This window comes from Megalops cyprinoides, chromosome 20 (genome assembly GCF_013368585.1).
Source record: "Megalops cyprinoides isolate fMegCyp1 chromosome 20, fMegCyp1.pri, whole genome shotgun sequence".
Lineage (NCBI taxonomy): Eukaryota > Metazoa > Chordata > Actinopteri > Elopiformes > Megalopidae > Megalops > Megalops cyprinoides.
The window spans coordinates 2,502,636-2,523,386 of record NC_050602.1 but is presented as its reverse complement, the minus strand read 5'-3'; the positions used below and the strand labels follow the sequence as shown (position 1 = coordinate 2,523,386).

Here is a 20,751-nt window from a genome sequence, read left to right as displayed (position 1 = left end):
TGCCTCATAAAAAAAAAGAAAAAAGATACTAAGTTTCATAATAAATACCACTGCTCTGCTAGTAGGCTACTGCATCCCATAATATGAACAGGCCAGACCGATGGGGTTCTGAGACTGTGCCCCTTACCTCATACAGCAAGCAGCCGAGCGACCAGATGTCTGATTTGAAGTTGTACCCATTTTCGTGTATGCGCTCTGGGGACATGTAGTATGGTGTGCCCACTGGAACAGAAAATAAAAACAGTGCTTAAACAGAGGCCTCCAACCACCACTGAAATATCCACGGCAACCACAGCACTCAGGCCACCAAGGGAAGGAGGGGATACACAGGCACTGCAGTATTCACACATTGTTTAAATGAATCTGCTGTTATTTCAAACAGTTCTATGGTCATAAAGGACAGGAGAGAAATGTAGAGAACCGAATCCCATTGTCAGTCAGACATGGTAAGAATTAGCTACAGTGTTTCCTATTGCGACCCCTAAAAGGAACATTTTAAATCAAATTGTGCAGCTGTGCTCATTGTTCAACATCAGAGCATTGGGCTAATGTTTCATTTTACCTGAAGCTCAATCAACACCAATTTATATTTACATATACAGATATCTTTCTATATACAGTATCTATCTATACAATAAATGAAGGCAGAGACGGTATTCTACAGTAAACAATAATCCTGTACATCCTGTATGTGCATTATTTAGTATATGTACTTTTCCACCCTCTTCAAACCCATGGAATCATTTTCCATTATGCATGTTTTTTTCTTTGGATATGTCATGAAGTTTAAGTACTTTAGACTAGTGCACTGGTAGCTTAAAGACAGCATCCTTACATTGCACTGGGCTCAAGTAAAGGGTTACGTGCCTGTGTGCAACTTTTCCATGTAATACACTGTTCAATAGAATTAATGATTCATTTGTTAATCTCCTCCCTCTTCCGTCTTAAAGCTGCGCTACGCAAACGTGACTCTGATCCTTAAATGTCCCATTTGGTGCAGTACCGCCTTTCTGCCACAGGAAGGTGTAGTGAGCTGTCCTCCATACACAGCGAGTATTAAAGCAGGGTCATTTTTCAATACCTCACCACAGCCATTGCAGTGATCACAGAAAAAAGTGAGTAGTGCACCACATCAAAGTTATTGTGTTTTACAGGAGACAATGAGAGCTGCTGAAGCAAACTCAGACAGCACGGTAAATCGAGTTTGCTTTTCCTTTCATCCTGCTAGAGATGTGTTTCCATGGATCACATGATTTGGAGGGCACGGTGAGCTGCTCTCTGAAAAATAATAGCAGGCACACCTCACCTTATCTGCACTGCGGAGTGATTACTTATTGGGATTTCTAGTGGAATTCTTAAAGTTTTAAGTGTTTAGTTAGACATTCTGAACACATGCAATCATAAAGCAGTCAGTGGCCTATAAACTGTATTCATTTTCATAAGATCACATATCTATACACTATATTGTCTGTGGAAGTATGCACTTCTAAACATATGTATTTAAGTACTTTTCCCCAACCGTGAGTGTGCTGCATCAACAAAAAGAGTTAGATTTGAAACATGCTTTGTGTCATCACTTTGACCTTATGTGTATAAAACAGCATTTATTAAATAACATGTATCAAATAACATTTATCAAGTATATGTGAGTCGCTCAGATAACATCAGTGAAGATGCGCTTATCCTCCAATAGGCGCTCACTGTGCTGTGGTGCATTGTGTGACAATTAGCCTTTAGCTGTGTGTGAGTGTATCAAATGACTGCATTCGTCTTGCTTTAGCTCTCCTGAACGTCCCCCTGAATGCACAATGCAGCAAGATGAGAAAAATGATACAATTATATCAAACATGATGCCTAGTCATAACCAGCTTCTTCTCAGTGGAGGTACACTGAACAGTATGTATTTACTAAATTCAGTACAAAGAAATGAGAGCAATTTAGCCTGCTCTACTTACAGTATGAGAAGGAAAAATGAATGCTTCATGAATGGATTGTGACCTCTACCAGTAAAATGATCATTCCCTTGCTACTTGACTGTACAACTATCAAGCTCATTTTAATTGGTCATTGTCCCTGCAATTTTTGCTCACATGTTCCTCAAAGTCTCCCAACATCTCTTATAAGGTGCTGCAGAAATCAGTTCCACATAGAATGCAAAGCCATTTTCACACCAGATATGAACCATATAACACTGATAGCCAGACATGGGCTTTTCCGATTCTGCTTATTCATTCCGATTCTTATCGATTCCCCATTTCAGTTCCAAAATGGTAAAAAAAGAGGGCAAATGTTTAGATAACGAAAATATCTTTATTCTTTTATGCGTTAACTGAACACTCACAAAGTAAATAGTATTTATTATTTACTAGTATTTACTACATACATACAATAAAAATGTATGAATCACAGACATGTGTATTAAAAAAAGTCTTAATAGATAAAGATCAATCTAGAGCAGTTAAACTAACTGCTAGTTGTTTTGGAGAGACGTGGAGAGATGTGTTCTGGTGACAAACACATGCATCTTTATTTGTCTTATATTTTACTAGTCAAGTAATAAAGACCTCGTCCAGAGGTCATTTTAACCGTCAAAACAAGCAAATGTAAAAGGGATTATAGTTAGGGTTGGGTATTGTTTGAATTTTATTGATTCCGATTCTGCTTATTCTTGCTTATCACAACACTGTACAGTCTTTCAGATCAATGCCGTGCTGCCTTAAATGTTTGGTCAGATTTGATGTGCAACCTGACTTGCAGCTAATTAGCTTCCCACATGCATTGCACTTTGCCTTGTTGTTTTCTTTTCTAAAGTGAAGCCACACTTTTGACCGTTTACCTCGGTCCATCTTTCACACTGTTGTGATGTTAGCCATGCATGCTAGCTCGTCTTAACCCTTTCACACGCAACTTATTTTTTATGCTATGTAGCACGCATGCTACGTTACATGGTTTGTTATGTTTTGATCAGCGTTATTAAGCTTCTCATAGTTTTCAGTTAGCATTTGCTATTTTTTTATGTTAAATCGCTGTTTCCTCAAAGCTAAAATTAGCTACAAATTTTTCCAATCTAGTGTTCTAATCGCACCGGTTTTAGCATATGCGCTAAACAGCTAATCACACCGGTGTGACCATAATGTACACGTGAAAGGGCTAAACAAATGGACACGCTGTTGCGTTGATGTGTGACATAGTCATGTAGACAAGTCCTGGCAGATAGCTATGTACGTCTTTGCAGATATGTAGCCTTTGTTTGCAATAATAAAGGGTTATTGTGTTTAGGAACTGATAAGCAGAACCGAAATTCAATTTTTTTTATGGGTACCCGGTACTTGGCATTTTGGATTCGGTTCTAATTTGGAACCAAGCTTTGGTTCCCAAACCTACTAGTGGATAATTAGTGCATTTTAATAACCTCTCATTCTCTTTCCCCCCTCTACCCTGTGTGCGCTTCTGTTCTCATTCTCCACCATCACCCCTTGTCATGTAATGGGGGAGAGGCCATGGGCTCAGAATGTGAGAGGAGTACATTTTTCTTCTCTGTCTCTCTCTGCGGGTGGTACAGAGCTAGCGAGCGGAGGCGCAAAAAGGATAAGGCTTGGTTTCTGAGGTGTGTGTGTGTATATGTGTGCACGCACGTGTCTATATGTGCAATGTTCTGCCATGCAGGTCTGTCTCATTACAGCCTGAACTGTCACTCCCTATAAACCCACCCCCTCATCCCCACTCACTCACCCTCCCATCCCAGCAGAGAAAGAAGAGGAAAAGCAGACCCTGGGTCTCTGTGCCCCCTGGATGAATTTACCGTGCCATGCAGAAACCCAGGCATCTCATACCCCTGCAATGCCAGATATAACCGCTGGCTCAGGGGTGCAATAGAGCCCGTCACAGCCTGAAACACATTAACCACATACAGAAGCAGCTGCTGAAATGCATGAATACACAACAAATTAAAAAAAACATTTTTATAAGAATAAAGAATCTGTGCTTTATTGGTTTTGCTTTCACCTGAATACAGGGCTCTAAAAGAGGTTTTTTATTTCTTTGATTTTGCTCTTTCACTCAGCAGGGTAACCAATTAAAATCTTTTCCCAAAGTGCACTTTAGGCTGCCCTGGTTTTGTTTGTGATGCTCACACAACTGTGTGTTAGTGCAATGCACACTGTTGTACAGACCCATGAAAACGCACCTTCAGTTACACTATGAATTCATGAGCTAGAGGGAAAGATAACAAGATACCATCCAAAAGAAGATAATTACTCTCCCCAATACATCACCAAAGAAAGGCTGAGATGTAATTATATTTTATATTTAACACTGGACTGAATTGTCTCACTCACTGAGGTTAACTGATATCCATGCAGTAACACTGACATTGTTAACTCTCCACATCACTCATGCCACTGGCTGTTAAACTGAGGTTCGGGCCCCAACAATGGGCAATAAGCAGGTCTGATGACTCACAAAGTGATAAAATAATAAAAGTGACCATGAACGATCAGAAAAAAAATATGTCCACAACCACCATGTACTTTCAAACAAACTTGGTGCTCACAATATACATTCTCAGCTCTCAAAAAAATCAAATTCCCTAACTCAGACAGCTTAGTCTCTGGAAAGCTAAACAAAACACTGAAAAGCCACTCTGTTAACCCGTCCTGCTGTACTGCTGGCTGCAACAGCAAGGCTCATAATTTCACTCCGAAGAGAGGGGCATCGACAGCCAGCAAAGATGCACATGGGCGACTGCCAAAAAAGGAATACATTAATCTAGGATACAATGTAATGCAATGTAAAAACAGCTTTGAAATATTACCAAGCTGTAAGATAAATACTTAAATATATTTAATATATTTACTGTATTGACATCTTTGAAAGAAATGAATGGCACCATATCTATACAAGTTATCAGCTATCATTTTGAATAAAAATGTATCTAGTCCATTCATCATGACTCTCCACAATCTCAATTACATCATTCAGCATGACTCTCCACAATCTCAATTACATCTGACCTAAAAAAAAATTCATTTACTAGGCCTGGTTACTACATTTGCTTCTCAAGTACAAAACTACTGTACTTTCATGTTAGTTGCCAAATTGAACCAACTATGTCTTTTTCCAGTTGTTTAGGTGACAGGCAATAAATTGTAGGTCTCCCAGGTCACCAGACATCTGTTAGTCAGTTAGTGTATGTGTGTTGAAGAGTTGCACTGCACCAACAGTTCATGACTGTCATTTCCTGCATAGGTCCAAGACCATGAGATCTGTGCAGGTATGCAGGAGGCACGTTTGGGTCACCTTAGTTTCCATGACTGCTTTGACCACTGAGGTCACAAAACCAAGGAGGGAATATTTTACATGCCTTTTCCAAAACTGTTAACCCTTTGGCACATACCAAAAGCACATTGCATTATGTTTGATTGGCAGACATTCTTATCCAGGGCGACTTGCACACCATATAAGTTTTACACATTATCTGCTCATACAGCTGGATATTTACTGAGGCAATTTGAGTTAACTACCTTGCCCAAGGGTACCACAGAAACAGCCATCTTGGGAATTAAACTGGCAACCTTTCAGTTATGAGTCCTGCCCCTTATCCACTACACCACACTGCTGTCCCACAACTTACTGCTCTGTACAGGTGACCATGGTTCATGAGCCTTTTAGTTTTCTGCTCAAATTAACACTTTGCTAGGAACTAGCAACAATTAAAAAGCCATAAACTTTTTCCTCAGAAAAATATGGCTTAAATTAGTCTAAAGGTAACAAAAAGATGCATTGAAAAAGATCTTCCAAGCACTCACCACTACACCGAGACTGAAATCAATAACTGAACATATTTACATTTATTTGCAAAGTTCTGGGTATTTATTTACAAATCATTTACAGAAAATGAATCAAAATGGAATGGACTGAAAATGGATCAAAATGGATTATTGTCAAGACTGCATCTGCACCTAAAACAAGTTTTAACAGAAATAGCTGAAGAACTAATGTTTTTAATCGAAACACAAAGTGTACAAAGACTTCAGGGAGATTGGGACCTTGTAAGACTGTCCATCAGTCAGACCAAAAACCAAAATTTTACAACGCAAAGTCATAAAGGAAGGAAGTGACAGGTTGTTAACAAATTGTAAATATCCTGAGTTCTGTTTAAATAAAAGGGTCACCCTTGGACATAAACACTGTTGGCACCACGCTCGCACAACCACTTCCCCCCATGCATCAAACGTCTTCATGGCCGATTTCTCGTAAGCCTGACACATACTTAATGTGTAAAGCAAAATCACTCCGTTTTCTTAGAGGGCCTTAATCCCCAGTAACGGGTAGATCAGCCTTGAGAGAGCTATGGATGCTGACAGTTATCACTGTCTTCTCTGTGTTTTACAGTGCTCTTGTGCTGAAGACATCCTGCGGCGGCAGCAAGGCCAGACTCCTTACACCCAGACATCATCTGTGAAAGGGTCAGCGGTCAAGGCAACAGGAAGCTGTAACCACTCAATGAAATGAATACGGCCGGCCCCGGCTCACAGGGTGTACCCCGGGGCAGTGCGAGGCTTCAGCTTCCCTTTTGTTAACAGTAGACACATGGTTTTGATCGCAGTGATATAATGAAACACGTCCAACCAGTGTAAATTAAAGCACGGTTCTGTGGCGCTGTTTTTTTTTTTTGCTTACCTAAAGAGTGCGCTGCCGTGGTTTTGGAGCTGAAGAAGCGGCCGAGTCCCAGGTCCCCCAGTTTTACAACCCCAGTGGCAGTAATGAACACGTTAGCTGGTTTTATATCTGTGGAGAGAATAACATGTGTTTAATTATCAGGGGGGCCGTGCACCTCTAGACAAAGTGCAGATAAATGGGTGAATAGGCACAAAATGGAAGACAATCTGTAGTTATAGCCAATTATAAATTTACAACGCTGCACTAATGGGGGTGTGTATCATACTTTGAGGTAAAAAAGGCAGTTTAAAAGGAAACTGACTTTTGAAGGCACCTTGCTAATGACATGTCTTTACCAGTCACATTAGGCTTAAATCACATTTAACAAGTCCATGTCAGACACCTTTTTAAGCTCTACACAGAATGCAGCTTTATTGGAAGCAGGTGTTTCCACAAAATTAATTAGGGATCTTGTCACCAGAACTGAACTGCAATGTACTTCGTGAATTTGCATAATGGAATTAACTATTAAGAATGAAGTGTTTTTAAATTTACATATGCAAAATAAGCAAAACTGTGAAAGTAAGGAAAAGTGTATAATTTATATAAAATATTTTATTTCAAGATATAAAACAAGAGAAGACAGATTGCATTTAGGTTGTAGAGAGCCCTTTGTGTTTTTGGGTAATCAACCAAAACTTGGAGTAGTAAGACAGTATCACAAATGACAGACATGGGATCCACTTAGACTTGAGCTACTGTTTCTACAGCACTGACACAGCCATCCTCTCTGCTCTTTCTCTTTGACATAGGTGTGAATTAAATGTGTTTCAGTCTTGAGTGTGACGCACCATGTCTGCGCTGAAAAGCTGCCCCATGCCGTCTCGCTCTTCAGTCAGGGGAATAGGACCTGACGTCTCAAAACGTCTTCTGGGCCACATTTCACGCTTTGTTAAAGGTTGTCATATCCCCAGCAGATAAAGGAGGGAGAGCCAGATGACAGGTACAGGAAATGACCTGTGCATACTAACAGTGACTAGTCTGTGGGTGACAGGTCACGCCAGGGACCCTGCATGATATGGATCTCAAGAATGGGATGTAGGGGATGGATGTAGTGGCCAGATTGGCACACAGATGTCACATGACGAACAGCATGCCAGAAAATCCAGGTGATGAGGACGCCTGGCAGAGCAGCCAGTACCTGGTGGAGCTGACGTGATCAGCCAGCCGAGAAACAACAGCCTGAATGCCTTTGTGAAGTTAAGGTGGACAGATATGTAAGCTATCCTCACAAAACATAATCAGCATCCAAGCAAATTCAGTTTGTTGAGCTTCTGTTAAATTTCATTTTGATGCCTTTATTAAAACACTATTCTTACTTAGATGGCTATTTGAGATGGCACTGTCAACAAAAAAAGGCATCAGTGTTGTACTAAAACTACACAGAGTGACAGCCAATGAGTTGAGATGCTGAGATAGCATGCAGAATGCGTGTGGAGGTTGTGCTGGGGAAGACAGGCCTACTGGAGTCAATCTGCCGAGTTACTCATGCCATCTTGGTGAAGGCTGATGAACAGCAGACATCTCCAACATGGAAGCCCCTCAGTCTAATCCAAGGCTAAATGCTCCACAAGCAAACCATGGCATCCAACGCCATTTCCTGGCCAAAAGAGTTCAGCTGCCTCTTTTCAACAGGAGCTGACGTTCCTCAATATGACACTTACCTCCCAGAAGAGGTCAGTTTAACCATTCTAAACACTGGGATTATCTTGCGTGCAAACAAATTCACCATCCCCTTTAAGTCATGCATTTAAGAACATTTTAAAAAATCACTCAATTAATCTGACAGAAAACTGATTGTATATGTATACGAGAAATCATTGGGACATCCAATATGCACCATGGATTCTCAAATTCCCTGCACATTACAGATTGCATTAGCCTAATATTTTCTGCATGGTTTCACAACTACGCACTACGCAGTGACAAACTCATGGGGGATTTTGGAACTTCAGCAGCAAAGGGAATACACAAACTCGCTTCTGGCACTAACACCTGAAAGAAAATATACAAACACAGAAAGCTAGGATTCCTGCTCAGAGGGCCCAGTGGTGTGCGTCAGAAATATCCACAGAACAGCGACATGCAAGTGCCTGATTGATCAACATCTACAAGAAGAGCGGAGTAATTCTGAATGCTTCTCAATGCCACTGGCATTACAGAGCTGGGGCAGCCCTTTAAAGACATATCATATCAATATCTAGCACAAATATGAAATGTGAAAATAGACAGGAGACATTTGGCTATACTGATATGAAAGTGACAAGTTAAATTCTTTCTAATACATACAGCTTATTTTCATATTTTCTAGTAATACCCTACTTGGAGTGGGGGTCAGACTGTTAGCTCTGTGAGTAAATGTATGTCAGTGAACAGAATAACTATAGAACAAAAATATGGATTCATTCGGATGAAGCAAGGGCAAATGACGGCCTATAGGACCGATTTGGGGCTAATATGACAACTGTTACAACTGGTACAGGTGGCAGGGGGTAGTGGCACTCTTTGGATTTTAAAAACACATTGCTTGTAAAGGTTGTGAGAAGCCTAAAGTCTCTTAAGGTAAGGTAAAGCTGTCATTGAAGAACCTGAATTGGGCAGCATGTTAAGCTGTAAACCAAAAATCTCAGGATGTTAAGGGTTAAATCTGAAACTGCTGAGCCTGCTTTTGGTGTAGAATAAAGTAAACCTGCAATCACAGAACCTGCACGTCCTGTAGTGTGTTGAAAGGTAAAGTTGTGCTTCCTGTGGCATGTTGGGAAATAAAGCTGCATTCACAGTAGCATGCTGGGAGGTAAAGCTGTGCATCCTGTAGTTTGTTTGGAGGTAAAGCTGTGTTTCCTGTAGTTGGCTGAGAGGCAAAGCTGTGCTTCCTGTAGTTTGTTTGGAGGCAAAGCTGTGTTTCCCGTGGTGTGCTGGGGGGTAAAGCTTCACTTCCTGTGGTGTATCGGGTTGGTTGGCAGGGTACCTCTGTGCATGACGCGCCGGGAGTGCATGTGCTCCAGGGCACTGCACAGCTGCACAAAGTACTTCCACACGGTGCGCTCTGGGATCAGCCTCCTCTGCTTCTTGAAGTGCTGTTGGGTGGAAGGAAACGATTCCACAGTATTAAGCAGTCACCTCCAGAGACACCAACTATGCCAACTATGACAGACTGGTATATTCTACTCTGCTATTTCATTTTCACTGACTATTATTAATTACACTCCTACAGCATGAGGTACTTAAGCACCAACCTCCCCCCACTGCTAACATATTCAGAAACAGGGCTGCATCCCAGCACAAACAGCAAGGCAGGCATCTGCTCTTCTTATCTTCAGTCGACTTAGAGGAAAGTCCAAAGAAACTGCTTTACTGCTCACAACAGTGCTTGTGCAAACGTTCAGGGGCGTTGCAGTGCTCTCGCTTGCTGACCTTAGACCGACTGCCTCCCTCTCTCCTGAAGCAACCGCAGAGGAAAGAACTACCCGTGGACGCACTCAGCTGGGCTCTGTCCAGCTCTGCCTGCATTGCCCCCAGCTCCTGGTTCCCATAGGCCAGAGCACGTCCGGGACAGGGCGTGCCACTCTCAGGCTTGGGCTTTCGTGCATCCTTTGCCCTCATAAAATAATAACGGGGGGTGCACTCAGGCCTCAAGTGTACGGACTGCGCTTGGCGGGGTGCTGCAGCATGGCGTCACACAAAAAGAATGCAGAGGAGCTGTGAGTTTACAGAAGAGAGAGCTTGCCGTGTTTAAACCATTAGGCATGGCACGAACGGGATCCCCCACAAAAATCACTGCCAACCAGCAGGAGAGTTCTCTCCCCTCCAAGGCAGCCTGGCCACAGCTGCTACTGCCTCCCCCATGCAAGGATACAGCTTAACCAGTTATTCACCGGGACACATTCAGGACACCATTTTCTGTAAGGGTCACATTCTGGTAGCAAAAGAGTGATGCCAGAAAGTTAAATTTGACTGTGCCCCTGAGTGGATTAGTAATGTACTCGTGGCGTAAAAAACTGGTGGTGCTCCACAATCACAGCTAATTAAACACGCATTAGCTTGATCTTTCATTGACTTGGATAAACAAGGCATTAGAAGGCAGTATGCCTTTGTCTCAGGTGGTAACCACCGGGTGGAGCATTATCCTCCAATTAACTGTGGTTAGCTACGCTGGTAATGAGGTGACTCATGAAGTAAAAATTTAGAATCATGTAAAACTGCAATAAACCACAGATCTATATCTCAAAGATAACAGCTACTATATCATTTACATTACTATGAAATCTGGTCCTGCACAGGTAGCTATGGAAACTGACAGCATGGCAAATTCTCCACAGTGCCTTCCAGACTACTCTGCCCGGGCAGTCTGCCCCCCCTCCACTTTGCCGGAAGTTATTCCAAGCAGTCCTGGATGTAACCTTGGCGGGCATCCAGGCGAGAGCACTGGGACCCCTCTCTCCCTGCACTCCCATCTGCATAACAGAGAGGTGCTGGAGCCAGTGGGAGGGACACAGGGCTCCCTTTTAAAAGCATACATGGAGCTTGTGAACACCGGTAAAAACAAAGACAGTGTGAATTCATGGACATGTTGGAAAGACCAGAAACATTTGAGGATTCGCACTGTTCTTTTATAATGCTGCCATGTGTATTCTCATATATGATTTATGTTGCAGAGCAATGCCGCGATTTGTACTGGAATTGAAAGAGTTAACAAAACAATCCATGGACAAATGAGAGCTGGCAAGCTCACCTAAGGTTTTTAGAGGTCACTTGACTAGTAAGGTAAGTAGGTGACAGGAGTGGATATTTCACAGAGTCCGCACTGCATTATTAAAGTACATATGCACGCTCCGGAATGAAGCCTGCAAACAGCAAATTAACAAGCCATCATCAGTGTTTTTAATGTGCTCTACAAATGCAGCCCATATCAGTTGGTCTTAGAGAAATTACACAGAGAATCCAGTTGCTGGAAAGCTTTGGTGTACAATGCATCATTTATGTTACCCTTCTTTTTCCACGCTGAGCTTAATCTAAAATTCAGGCTTTGAAACCGAGGCCAGCATTTCTTATGGATTATGCCCTGTGGTACACTGATCTCCAAAGAATTTGCAGTTTTGCAAAATTTATCAGAGGTTCAGGCATTTTTAAGAGCATCTACTTGTTAAGATGACTCGTGCTTTGACCTGAAGCAGAAAACTTTTCTTAAGACTGTCTTTTGAGCATTGCTGCCTCAGTCTGGGGAAACAGTCAATGGATAAAAGAGATATTTTTAGACATTATGGCATCAAATAAGAAAAGTTGCATACAGGATTTCTTATTGTCACAAGCCACATTTTTAATATCTTAATATTAGCCTTTTTAATATGTGTCAAATTAGCTAAATGAGAATGTCTCTTCTGCAAATTACCAAGAAATATGATGAGCAATATGAAAATAACAGGCTTTCTTGTTAGTGTGACTGTGACAGAGTGCTGTCACTACAGCTGAGTATGCGCTCTGACTGCCATATCAACGAGCCCGGCTCTCTGGCATTGCAGTCAAGCTGCAGGTTTGGTACCCTGTAGACCTGGGTTCGAGGCCGGGTGGGATGACTGCTCTCGCCCTTCGCTACATATGATGTCAGAGTGGGATGACTTGCCGTGAGGCCATCGGAGGTGTGCCCAGTGTGTGAGCCGTATGAGGGACCCCCAGGTTAGGTAAACCCCGGTGTGAGGGACCCCAGAGATGGGTGAAGCACTAGTGAGCGGGGCACCCTGGGATGGGAGAAGTACGGTGGGGGAATGTGTGAGGTACAGCTTTGCGCATGAAGCGCATGGGCACGCTTCCCAAAGGGGAGGGCAGTGTGACAGAGTGCTGTCACTACGGCTGAGTATGCACTCTGCCATATCAACGAACCTGGCTCTTTGGCATTGCGGTCAAGCTGCAGGTTTGGTACCTGGCTCTTGCCCTTTGCTACAGTAACAATATAAAACAGTTCAATTAGACAGTAAAGGTGGTCATAGAATGGTCATTCTGATTGTGTTACTTTTAGGGCCTACATTTTACACTTATCTGAGCATAAAGCACAGACCACCTATTACTTTCATGGCCTACACTTTACACTTATCTCAGTGTAAAGCAAAAACCATGTACACCTACATATCTCAATCATGTTCTCCCTGTCACATGACTGACTGCTCTGAACTTGATTATCTGAGAGCCCTAGGCATTTGGCGTTATCACTATAGGATGCAGTACTAAACAGTGCGTATCAGAGTGTGCTACATCACCCCCTTTGCACAGTGAGATAATGTCACTATGACGGTTGCTGCGCAGTTACAGTCCCACTTACACCAATGTCATTACAGTGAGCCTCCAATTGGCTGGCTCAGTGCTATAGGCATTTAGAGGGGTTGAGCTTTCAAAAGAAGACCTCAACATGCACCAACGGTAAAAACATCACCCACAATATCACCCGGTCTCTCAGGGATTCAACATCAGGTGCTACGGACACATGACTTCCCACCATAGACACTCTATCCCACCTTGATCATCCGTGACAAGTCCCCCGCATCCGCTAGCTCCAGGACGATGTTCAGCTCATTGTCCTCAATGAACGAGGCATGGTATTTAATCACATTCGGATGGTTCAATTGCTGTAAAACAAAAAAGAGTGAGGAAAAGTCAATGACTGTCCAGACGTTAACATTAACATTGCAGTCCTGGCTGACGGGGACTTCACGAAGATATTTCTTGTAATTTTTGTGCACAAGGCACCATTTACCCTTCTTTTGGTACTTCAGCCCCACTTCCACTGTATGGCTGGTGGCATACAGCCCAGTTACAACATATATGGGTTTTAATGTGGGTTTTGCCATTGCAAAGAAGAAAGATCAAATAAGGTTAAGGAATGATCCTCAACTCTTTTTTAGGTCGACAGCACAAGTGGAACAAGCTCTGCCTAATGTGAAAAGGGCAGTCCTACAGGATGGCTTGCTTGTTTTGTTTTTTTGTTTCCTGTCGGCTGGTCAATCAGAAAACGACATCCAGTACACTGCACACAAAGGCATGCATCAGCTGGAAAACAAAGCCCAAAAGAACTAACCTCCACATCACATGTCGTAAGTGAGGGAGTGTTATGTCTGCTCTCCAATCTGCCTGTCAAAAAACTGGGAAGATTATTAAAGAAATTTTCGTGCTCAAATCTGATGTCAAGGGACGCATGCTCAAGATTCCCTTGAATTTACTTAATCTTCTGGACTGAGATTCCAGCTCTGTAATATGGTTGTGTCGACATGTCACAGATCTGGGGTTGGGACTACAAAATGTACAAAGGGAATAATTCTTGGACTAATGCTTAAATTATTAAATAGTTACTAATTACTTTCCATTTTTTTCCATAGACTATATTAACACTCCAAAGATGATAGTTGAAATTAAAGGGATGTAAAATTAAATAATCTTTCCTTTACTTTACAGTAGGTATCCATATTGAAAAGCTCATCAATTGTTTTAATAACTAAGTACAGACACTATTTTGATTACATTTTGTGTCTTCACAACCTACATCAAGGAATGCATTCTGGGCTTTCTGTTTTTTCTTTTTAAACTCCAAAAAGTCCAAAATGCATTGCTCCTTCTCCACTGTGGCAAATTACATTGCCAGGTAACATTTTAACCTATTCTTTACAAAAAACATAAACACATAAAACAGAATTCAGACCTAATCATACACTGTACAAGAAGTACTAGTTTGTGTCTTGCCGTACATAATTTGAATTTGTACCCATTTTAGCACTATTGCTACTATTGCCAACTAGTGCCAACGGACTTCAGGAATTGTAGGAATATAAGAATTAAGAAAGTTGTAGTACACTCAGGTTCTAAGAATCATCAAAATTTCAGGTTGAAAGAAATGGTTTGAAGGTTTCAGCATAGCCACCTACACTTGTTTATACAAACACACATAAATAAATAATACAACAATAGGTAAATGAAGATGTCAAATGGTCATTGGACAGGTCATTGGATCACAGCTTGAGAAATTTGTGGAAGAAAAGTGAGATTTCTCCACAGTAAAACCAGTTCCTTGCCTTTCAGCATGGTTGCCACTCTAACTGTAAGGTAAGTATATTAACTTTAATAAAGTGTAGATTTGGTGTTTTCGAGGGGCAACCTCTCTACTACTTTTGTTATCAAAAGCCTCACCGCACAGAACATCGACCACAACATGCATTACAATTTCCTTTTTCCTGCCATTTTTTCCTTTTATTACACTATCTGTGAACCAGGACAGCATCACAGTGGTTACATCGGGCAGCAGTTTTACAGTTGGCTCTTGCTCCACAAAAATATACAGTGCCTTGGCTGTTGAGGCTGGTTCTGGCAGGACAGGAGAAAAGTGGGATTTAATTAGAACTACGAAACTTGCAGGGAACCCCCCAAAACCCTCATGCAACAGCATGTCCCTGACAAGCATATTGGCAGCAAGCTCTGTGTTTCTCTCCAGTGTAGTAGGGTCACCTTGGTCGGCGTGTCTGCCGTAAACGCAGTGACAGGCATATGCTCCCTGTGCGTGTTTCTGGATACACTGCTCAGTCTGCTTTAATTACATTTGCTGATGCATTGAGCTGGTGGTTTGATGTTTTGCCAGCTTTGAGGGGTTGGTCTTTTCCGCTAATACCGTTTCTGGGGCTGCTCAGACCTAAATAGAATTATTTCCTGACTGGAACTATTTCATCAAAATGATTCCCTACAGCACATTTCCAGGTAGATCAACAATAATACAGAGTGAAAAATGAGTTATGTCACACTCACCTTACTTTTAAAGCTAAGTTTCTTAGTTTGGTGTGGGAACGCAAACAGAGTAAGTCCATGACTGTAGAGGTGGTTCACACTCAAAAAAATCTGGTCAATATAATCTGCAATTTATTCATTATTATTATTGTTTTTATTTACTTCTTTAAGCACACAGGAGTCCAGAGAACAAATCAGACCACTTTCAGTTACTGTGTTCACCTGGTTCTGCTTCTTATCAAAATGACATCATCTACCTTCACCCTGTACCCACTCTTCACTCTTCACAATGAATGCTTATTTAAAGTCAGTTAAAACAACAAATCGGTCTTTTATCTTCTGGTTTAGGCCTACTCACTTAGCATATTTTGAACAATCAGTTTTCTTAATACTCAAGAAACTGCTCCATTTTAAATCCTCATGTGTCACCCCCAGTGATTATCTTCAGTTTGAGAATGTACTGATCCTTATATGCCCTTGGGTAAATACTACACAACATGAAATACGAAAGCACTGAAAAGGCTTGAAAAGACAGAACTACACGACACACCATTTACTATTTATTTTGCTATGGCTTAGCCTGGTTCCTTGTATTCTCACTCAGTCACATGGATCTTGCTCAGGTACAGACAGAGTTTACCCTGTGCACGTGTCAAACAGACCGACTGAGGCGGGCTTTCCAGGTGGATGTGGCACACAAAACGAGGGGAGGCGCATCCTCTTACAAAGTGACCCCAGCCTGATAGACCATGTGCTGAGAAGCTCACACCCTGGCTAGCTAGCATGAGGTGGGTGCGGTCCCAGTGAGGCTGCTGTTAGTGCGCATTAATGCAGGACCCTACCAAGCCTGCATGGGAATGGCGCTTTGCTTCCCTGAGCCTTCTGCAGTAGGAGCATCAGCCTTCTGCATGTGGCCAAACAGAATCCACCCACACTAATAAAGTTCAACCGACGTGAGAACAGCTGACTGGTTTTACTGAGTTTTACATTTTTTGGGTTAAGGGGCTCAGTCAGAATCGAACAACACCTATGGGAGGGTGTAACAATCCTGGCAGATGTGATATCAGGTGTAATGTTTGTCCTTTAAACAGCAGCAATCTCTCCTACATGCCACGTGTGATCATGCGGGGTTCAACACTGTCAGTGAAAAATTCTACATTTAAGAAGGATATTAAAAAAATACAAACACAAAAAATTAAACTAAAAAAGAAACTATTAAAACACATGGGGAGTCAGCTAAATCTCTATTACAATGCGCTGTGCCCCCTTCAAAACAGAGTGACTGATAGAAAAACAAAAAGGAAAAAACTTCTTTGGCATAAAGCGAGAGTCAGACTCAGCCTGGAGGGAAAGCATGCTAGAGCAAGTGAGCTGCACTCACCTCACAAGAAACACAAGAAACAACACACACACGCAGATCAACTGCTCCTCTCTGTGTTACATTCAGCCCCTTCAGAGGTGCCTTGAGAAAGCAAAATATAGGCTACAGTACATGGTACTGCCTGTAGGATCCTCTGCCATCCTACCTTAAGGAGGTCTATTTCTTTGATGCAATCTTGCCGGGCTTTGTCATCCATCAGGTCAAATATCTATTGGAAGATAAGAGAGGAAGCAGGGTTATTTACACTGAAATTAGGAAACGTGGGTGCGCCTTGCTATGGTGAGTAACGGACATACCTCCTCTGATTGGTACATCTGCTGCTCATTCACAACTACACTGCCTTCGAACAAGCTAAATATTGAAAGCTGCAGTTTCGACAATTGGATTTTGAAGATATTAATCATGGCTCTGTGAGAACAGGAAACCCAGGACCATGAATCTGCCATGCAAAGAGTCATTTTCTCACTAAGTACTTGGTCTAAACCACTTTTTCCTCAAATGACTTTTTTCCACAAAAGTAAAACATGAAGCAGTTCCAAAGCTGAAAGTTTTAACCTTTCAACTGTGATTATGGTCAGAAATGTGTCAGAATTTTACACATGTATAGATGTGCACTGCCTCTGGATCTTCTCATTGAAAAGGTCGTGGTTTCAGCTTTCAGGGAGACAAGTCCAGTGACTGAAAACTGGACAAAGCCACCTTACCAGTTCCATTTAGCAACTCCATTTTTTGACTATATGATCTGTGTCCTATTAGTATTCATTTTTGACTGCCAAAAATACACACTCAAGTTTTATCTGATTGCCTAGTGACATATGTAGGCATTACAAACAATGGAAGTTTGTGTTTGTGTGCTGGCAGGTACAAGAACAGGAATACCTACTGTCTGATGCCCCATGTTTAAAGTACTGATTACCTTTGTCTTCCTGAGCAGCAAAACCAGAGCCACACTGTCACTCATTATCAAGGTGCATTACAACAGTTACACAAATATTGCATTGTTGGCTCCTGCATTCATTAGCAGTAATGACTGGTGAAGCCAGGGCTGTGTTTGGCAGTGTGCGGCTGGATTGGAAAGCACTGCTTCCACTTCCTGGTTATAATATTTTTGCTTTTTGCCAGCATCTCAAATAGGTAGTGTGGGGTTAAGAAGGGAACCAAACAGGGCATGTTAGAGGAGAGCTGACAGAGCTGAACATCCACAGTGCTGCTTGAGTCATGCATACCAGAACATGAAGGGGATATGGCCTTATCTACATATGTACATATTCCTCCTAAGTTGGTCCTGTGCATTTGTGGAGGGGGGTGGTAATTACTTGTGTCTTGTCCATTCAGGGAAGCAGCAGCATCATCTGTTTGCAAGGGTGTTTCTAATAATCCAACACTTTAGCAAAGGCACGCTGATAAGAAATGAAATCAGTAACCTTTAACATGGATCTAACAGTGTATATAGAGTAATCAATAATAAAAAATGCTATGTTAGAGGCAGCTGCTTGCTAGATGAGATGGCACATTACTGTTCTCGAAGGAAAAATGAATGGGTTTGTCTTCTGTCTTCTTCCGCTCGTCCTCAAGACTGTTCGACCACAATTTTCCTGGATATTTTATTATTGCTATTGTTATTGCTATTATTGCTAGACTGAGGATTTTGGAGTTGGTGTCTACAGGCTGGAAAAGGTTCTAGGCCAGGCATTTCTCATGCATGAAAACATTCAAAATGACTGTGGAATGTATTTTTAATCATTTTTAATTAATACATCTTTAATTAAATAGCAAATAATGGATTATAAGAAAATTAGTATGTGTCTTTAAAAGTAAGAATTAAAAAATTACAAGTCCATTACTGTTGATTCGTGCTCCTAATGCACTCCAGGGGGACATCCTGCAAGTCTCGCATTTTGCAAGTTGAGGAACTGACACAAGTTAAGGCTGGACTTGCATGGCCTGGGTCTGCTCTCACCTGTACTTTTTTTAAAGCTACCGATGTGTTGTCCAGCAGGTACCTCGCCCGGTACACCTCGCTGAACTGCCCCCTCCCGATCTTCTTCTCAATTTGAAAATTGGCTAACGAGTTGTGGCCCATATCCGGCTGTAGAGGTTTCTGCAATCACAATCAGAAAAAACAAAACAAATTAAAAACAAAACAAAATAAAACAAGAGCAAAGTGAACAGTTTGTGCCCACCCCCTGCCCCACAAACTTGAACATTAAGTGAGAAATTGCTAGCTAGTTGAAATAGTAGCCGAGAGTCAGTCCAAATGCAATGCGCCTTGTCTTTTGAGGGAAGATTTGGCGGGACAGAGCATATTACAGCTGGATTAAATTTGGCCCACAAACTCAACTCAGCCCTTTCATTAAAAGCCCATTGTTTTCATTTGCACATATACTTCCTCCCACTCTTGGGCAGAAATCTGTGTTGACCACACAGACTGGATAAATATAACAAGCATCGCTTTCGTCTTCATTGTTTCTGGCAGAGGCTCGTAACAGCTTGATGCCCCACCCTTTGAAGTGACTTATGCTGGACCAGTTATTAAAAATCCCCTAGGGTGCTTTCCCAAGGAAGTCACATGGCGCACTGCAACTGTGATCTAAAATTAAAAGCTAAGCAATATCCACAATTAGCCCTTCGGATAAGAGCTGGGAAAAAAACCTCCCCCGACCTTTAAAGGGTTTTTGTTAACTTTAATCGTGTGAAACCAAGGCAACCAAAGGTGACAGATTTCAGAATGCCATACATCAGCTGTGACAGGGCAAAGATGGCCACGGGACTGGCTTAAAGGGAAGGAAACTTTTAAAGGGGCGGACAAGACAAAAGGCCTTGATTAGGCACAGGGATGGCATTATATCCATTCAGCGGTGATCATAATCACACTTAAACAAAGCCAACATGGAATCGGATCAAAGGGAACAGAGGGAGGTCGAACTGAAACAAACACATAATACAAACAAAACAAAAAACAAACAGCTATAAGAGTCACAGTGTGGTGCAGTGGTAAGTGGTAAAGTTCTCAGCCCAGAGGTTGCAAGCTCATACCCAGGCTGGGCCTTGCTATTGTAACCGTGAGCCAGGTGCCTCAACTCAAAATTCTTCAACATCCACCTGTATAAATTGATTATCTCCAAGCTAAATAAGCAGTTTTGGATGAGGAGCACCCCATAAGCGTTGCTAATGAATTGCAACAAATCAAGGGTCAGATAAATGAGTATTCTATGGTCCCTATTGAAAGGGATATGGTACGATAAAGTTCACAGTGCTGCTACTGAACATGCTTCCCTAGTGTTCCAAGGGCTTCATCACAGCACCTAATGATATTATAGACACTGAAGCTCCATATGCTACTCAGACAAAATAACTAGCCATATCAATGTGCTAAAGGCAGCAGCAATTTGCAGACTACATTCTCTTTCCCTCTAAAGCTCTCACAGATTATGGCCCTGGTTAGAGAGTATGTGCTTCATGTGGTACACATAGCATAAATGTTGCTGTATTTCTGTTGGTCTCACCATCATCACCACCAGCAATACAATTAGTCTCATTACCATAACTATTACTATAAAAATAGTTACTTATATTACCAACCTTATTGGTGATGGTGTCACTATTGTCCTTAATATCATTTTTCACATTATCATCAAAATGACTTACATTCTCGCTGCTGCAGCTATCATTATTTAAAACATCACTTCAGCATTTCCGTTTCAATTAATAGCGGGAACAGCCATGGTGGCAGGGGTCGGCCTTGGCGCTGCAGCGATACTAGAGTTAAACAAAATAAAAGATGGGCAGTCGCCTCGCTCGGCGGATGGCAGGTTGACAAATGTTAGCAAGAGCCTGTGAAGGTGCCGTGACAACCGCACACTGGGAGCAAAGCCGCGCTAATGCGATCTGAC

At 41.9% G+C, this 20,751-nt stretch overlaps 1 protein-coding gene across 1 annotated transcript in view; it reads right to left on the bottom strand.

The window, feature by feature from the left end:
- LOC118795525 (serine/threonine-protein kinase Nek7-like) overlaps positions 1-20,751 on the bottom strand; it is a 64,614-nt gene that overhangs the window by 14,526 nt on the left and 29,337 nt on the right. Inside the window, exons 3-8 of the mRNA XM_036554074.1 lie at positions 18,819-18,959; positions 17,004-17,066; positions 13,227-13,337; positions 9,689-9,797; positions 6,682-6,789; positions 128-222 (exon numbers count right to left, since the gene is read on the bottom strand). Coding sequence (XP_036409967.1) covers positions 128-222; positions 6,682-6,789; positions 9,689-9,797; positions 13,227-13,337; positions 17,004-17,066; positions 18,819-18,959 — 627 coding nt within the window. The remainder of the gene's footprint in view (positions 1-127; positions 223-6,681; positions 6,790-9,688; positions 9,798-13,226; positions 13,338-17,003; positions 17,067-18,818; positions 18,960-20,751) is intronic.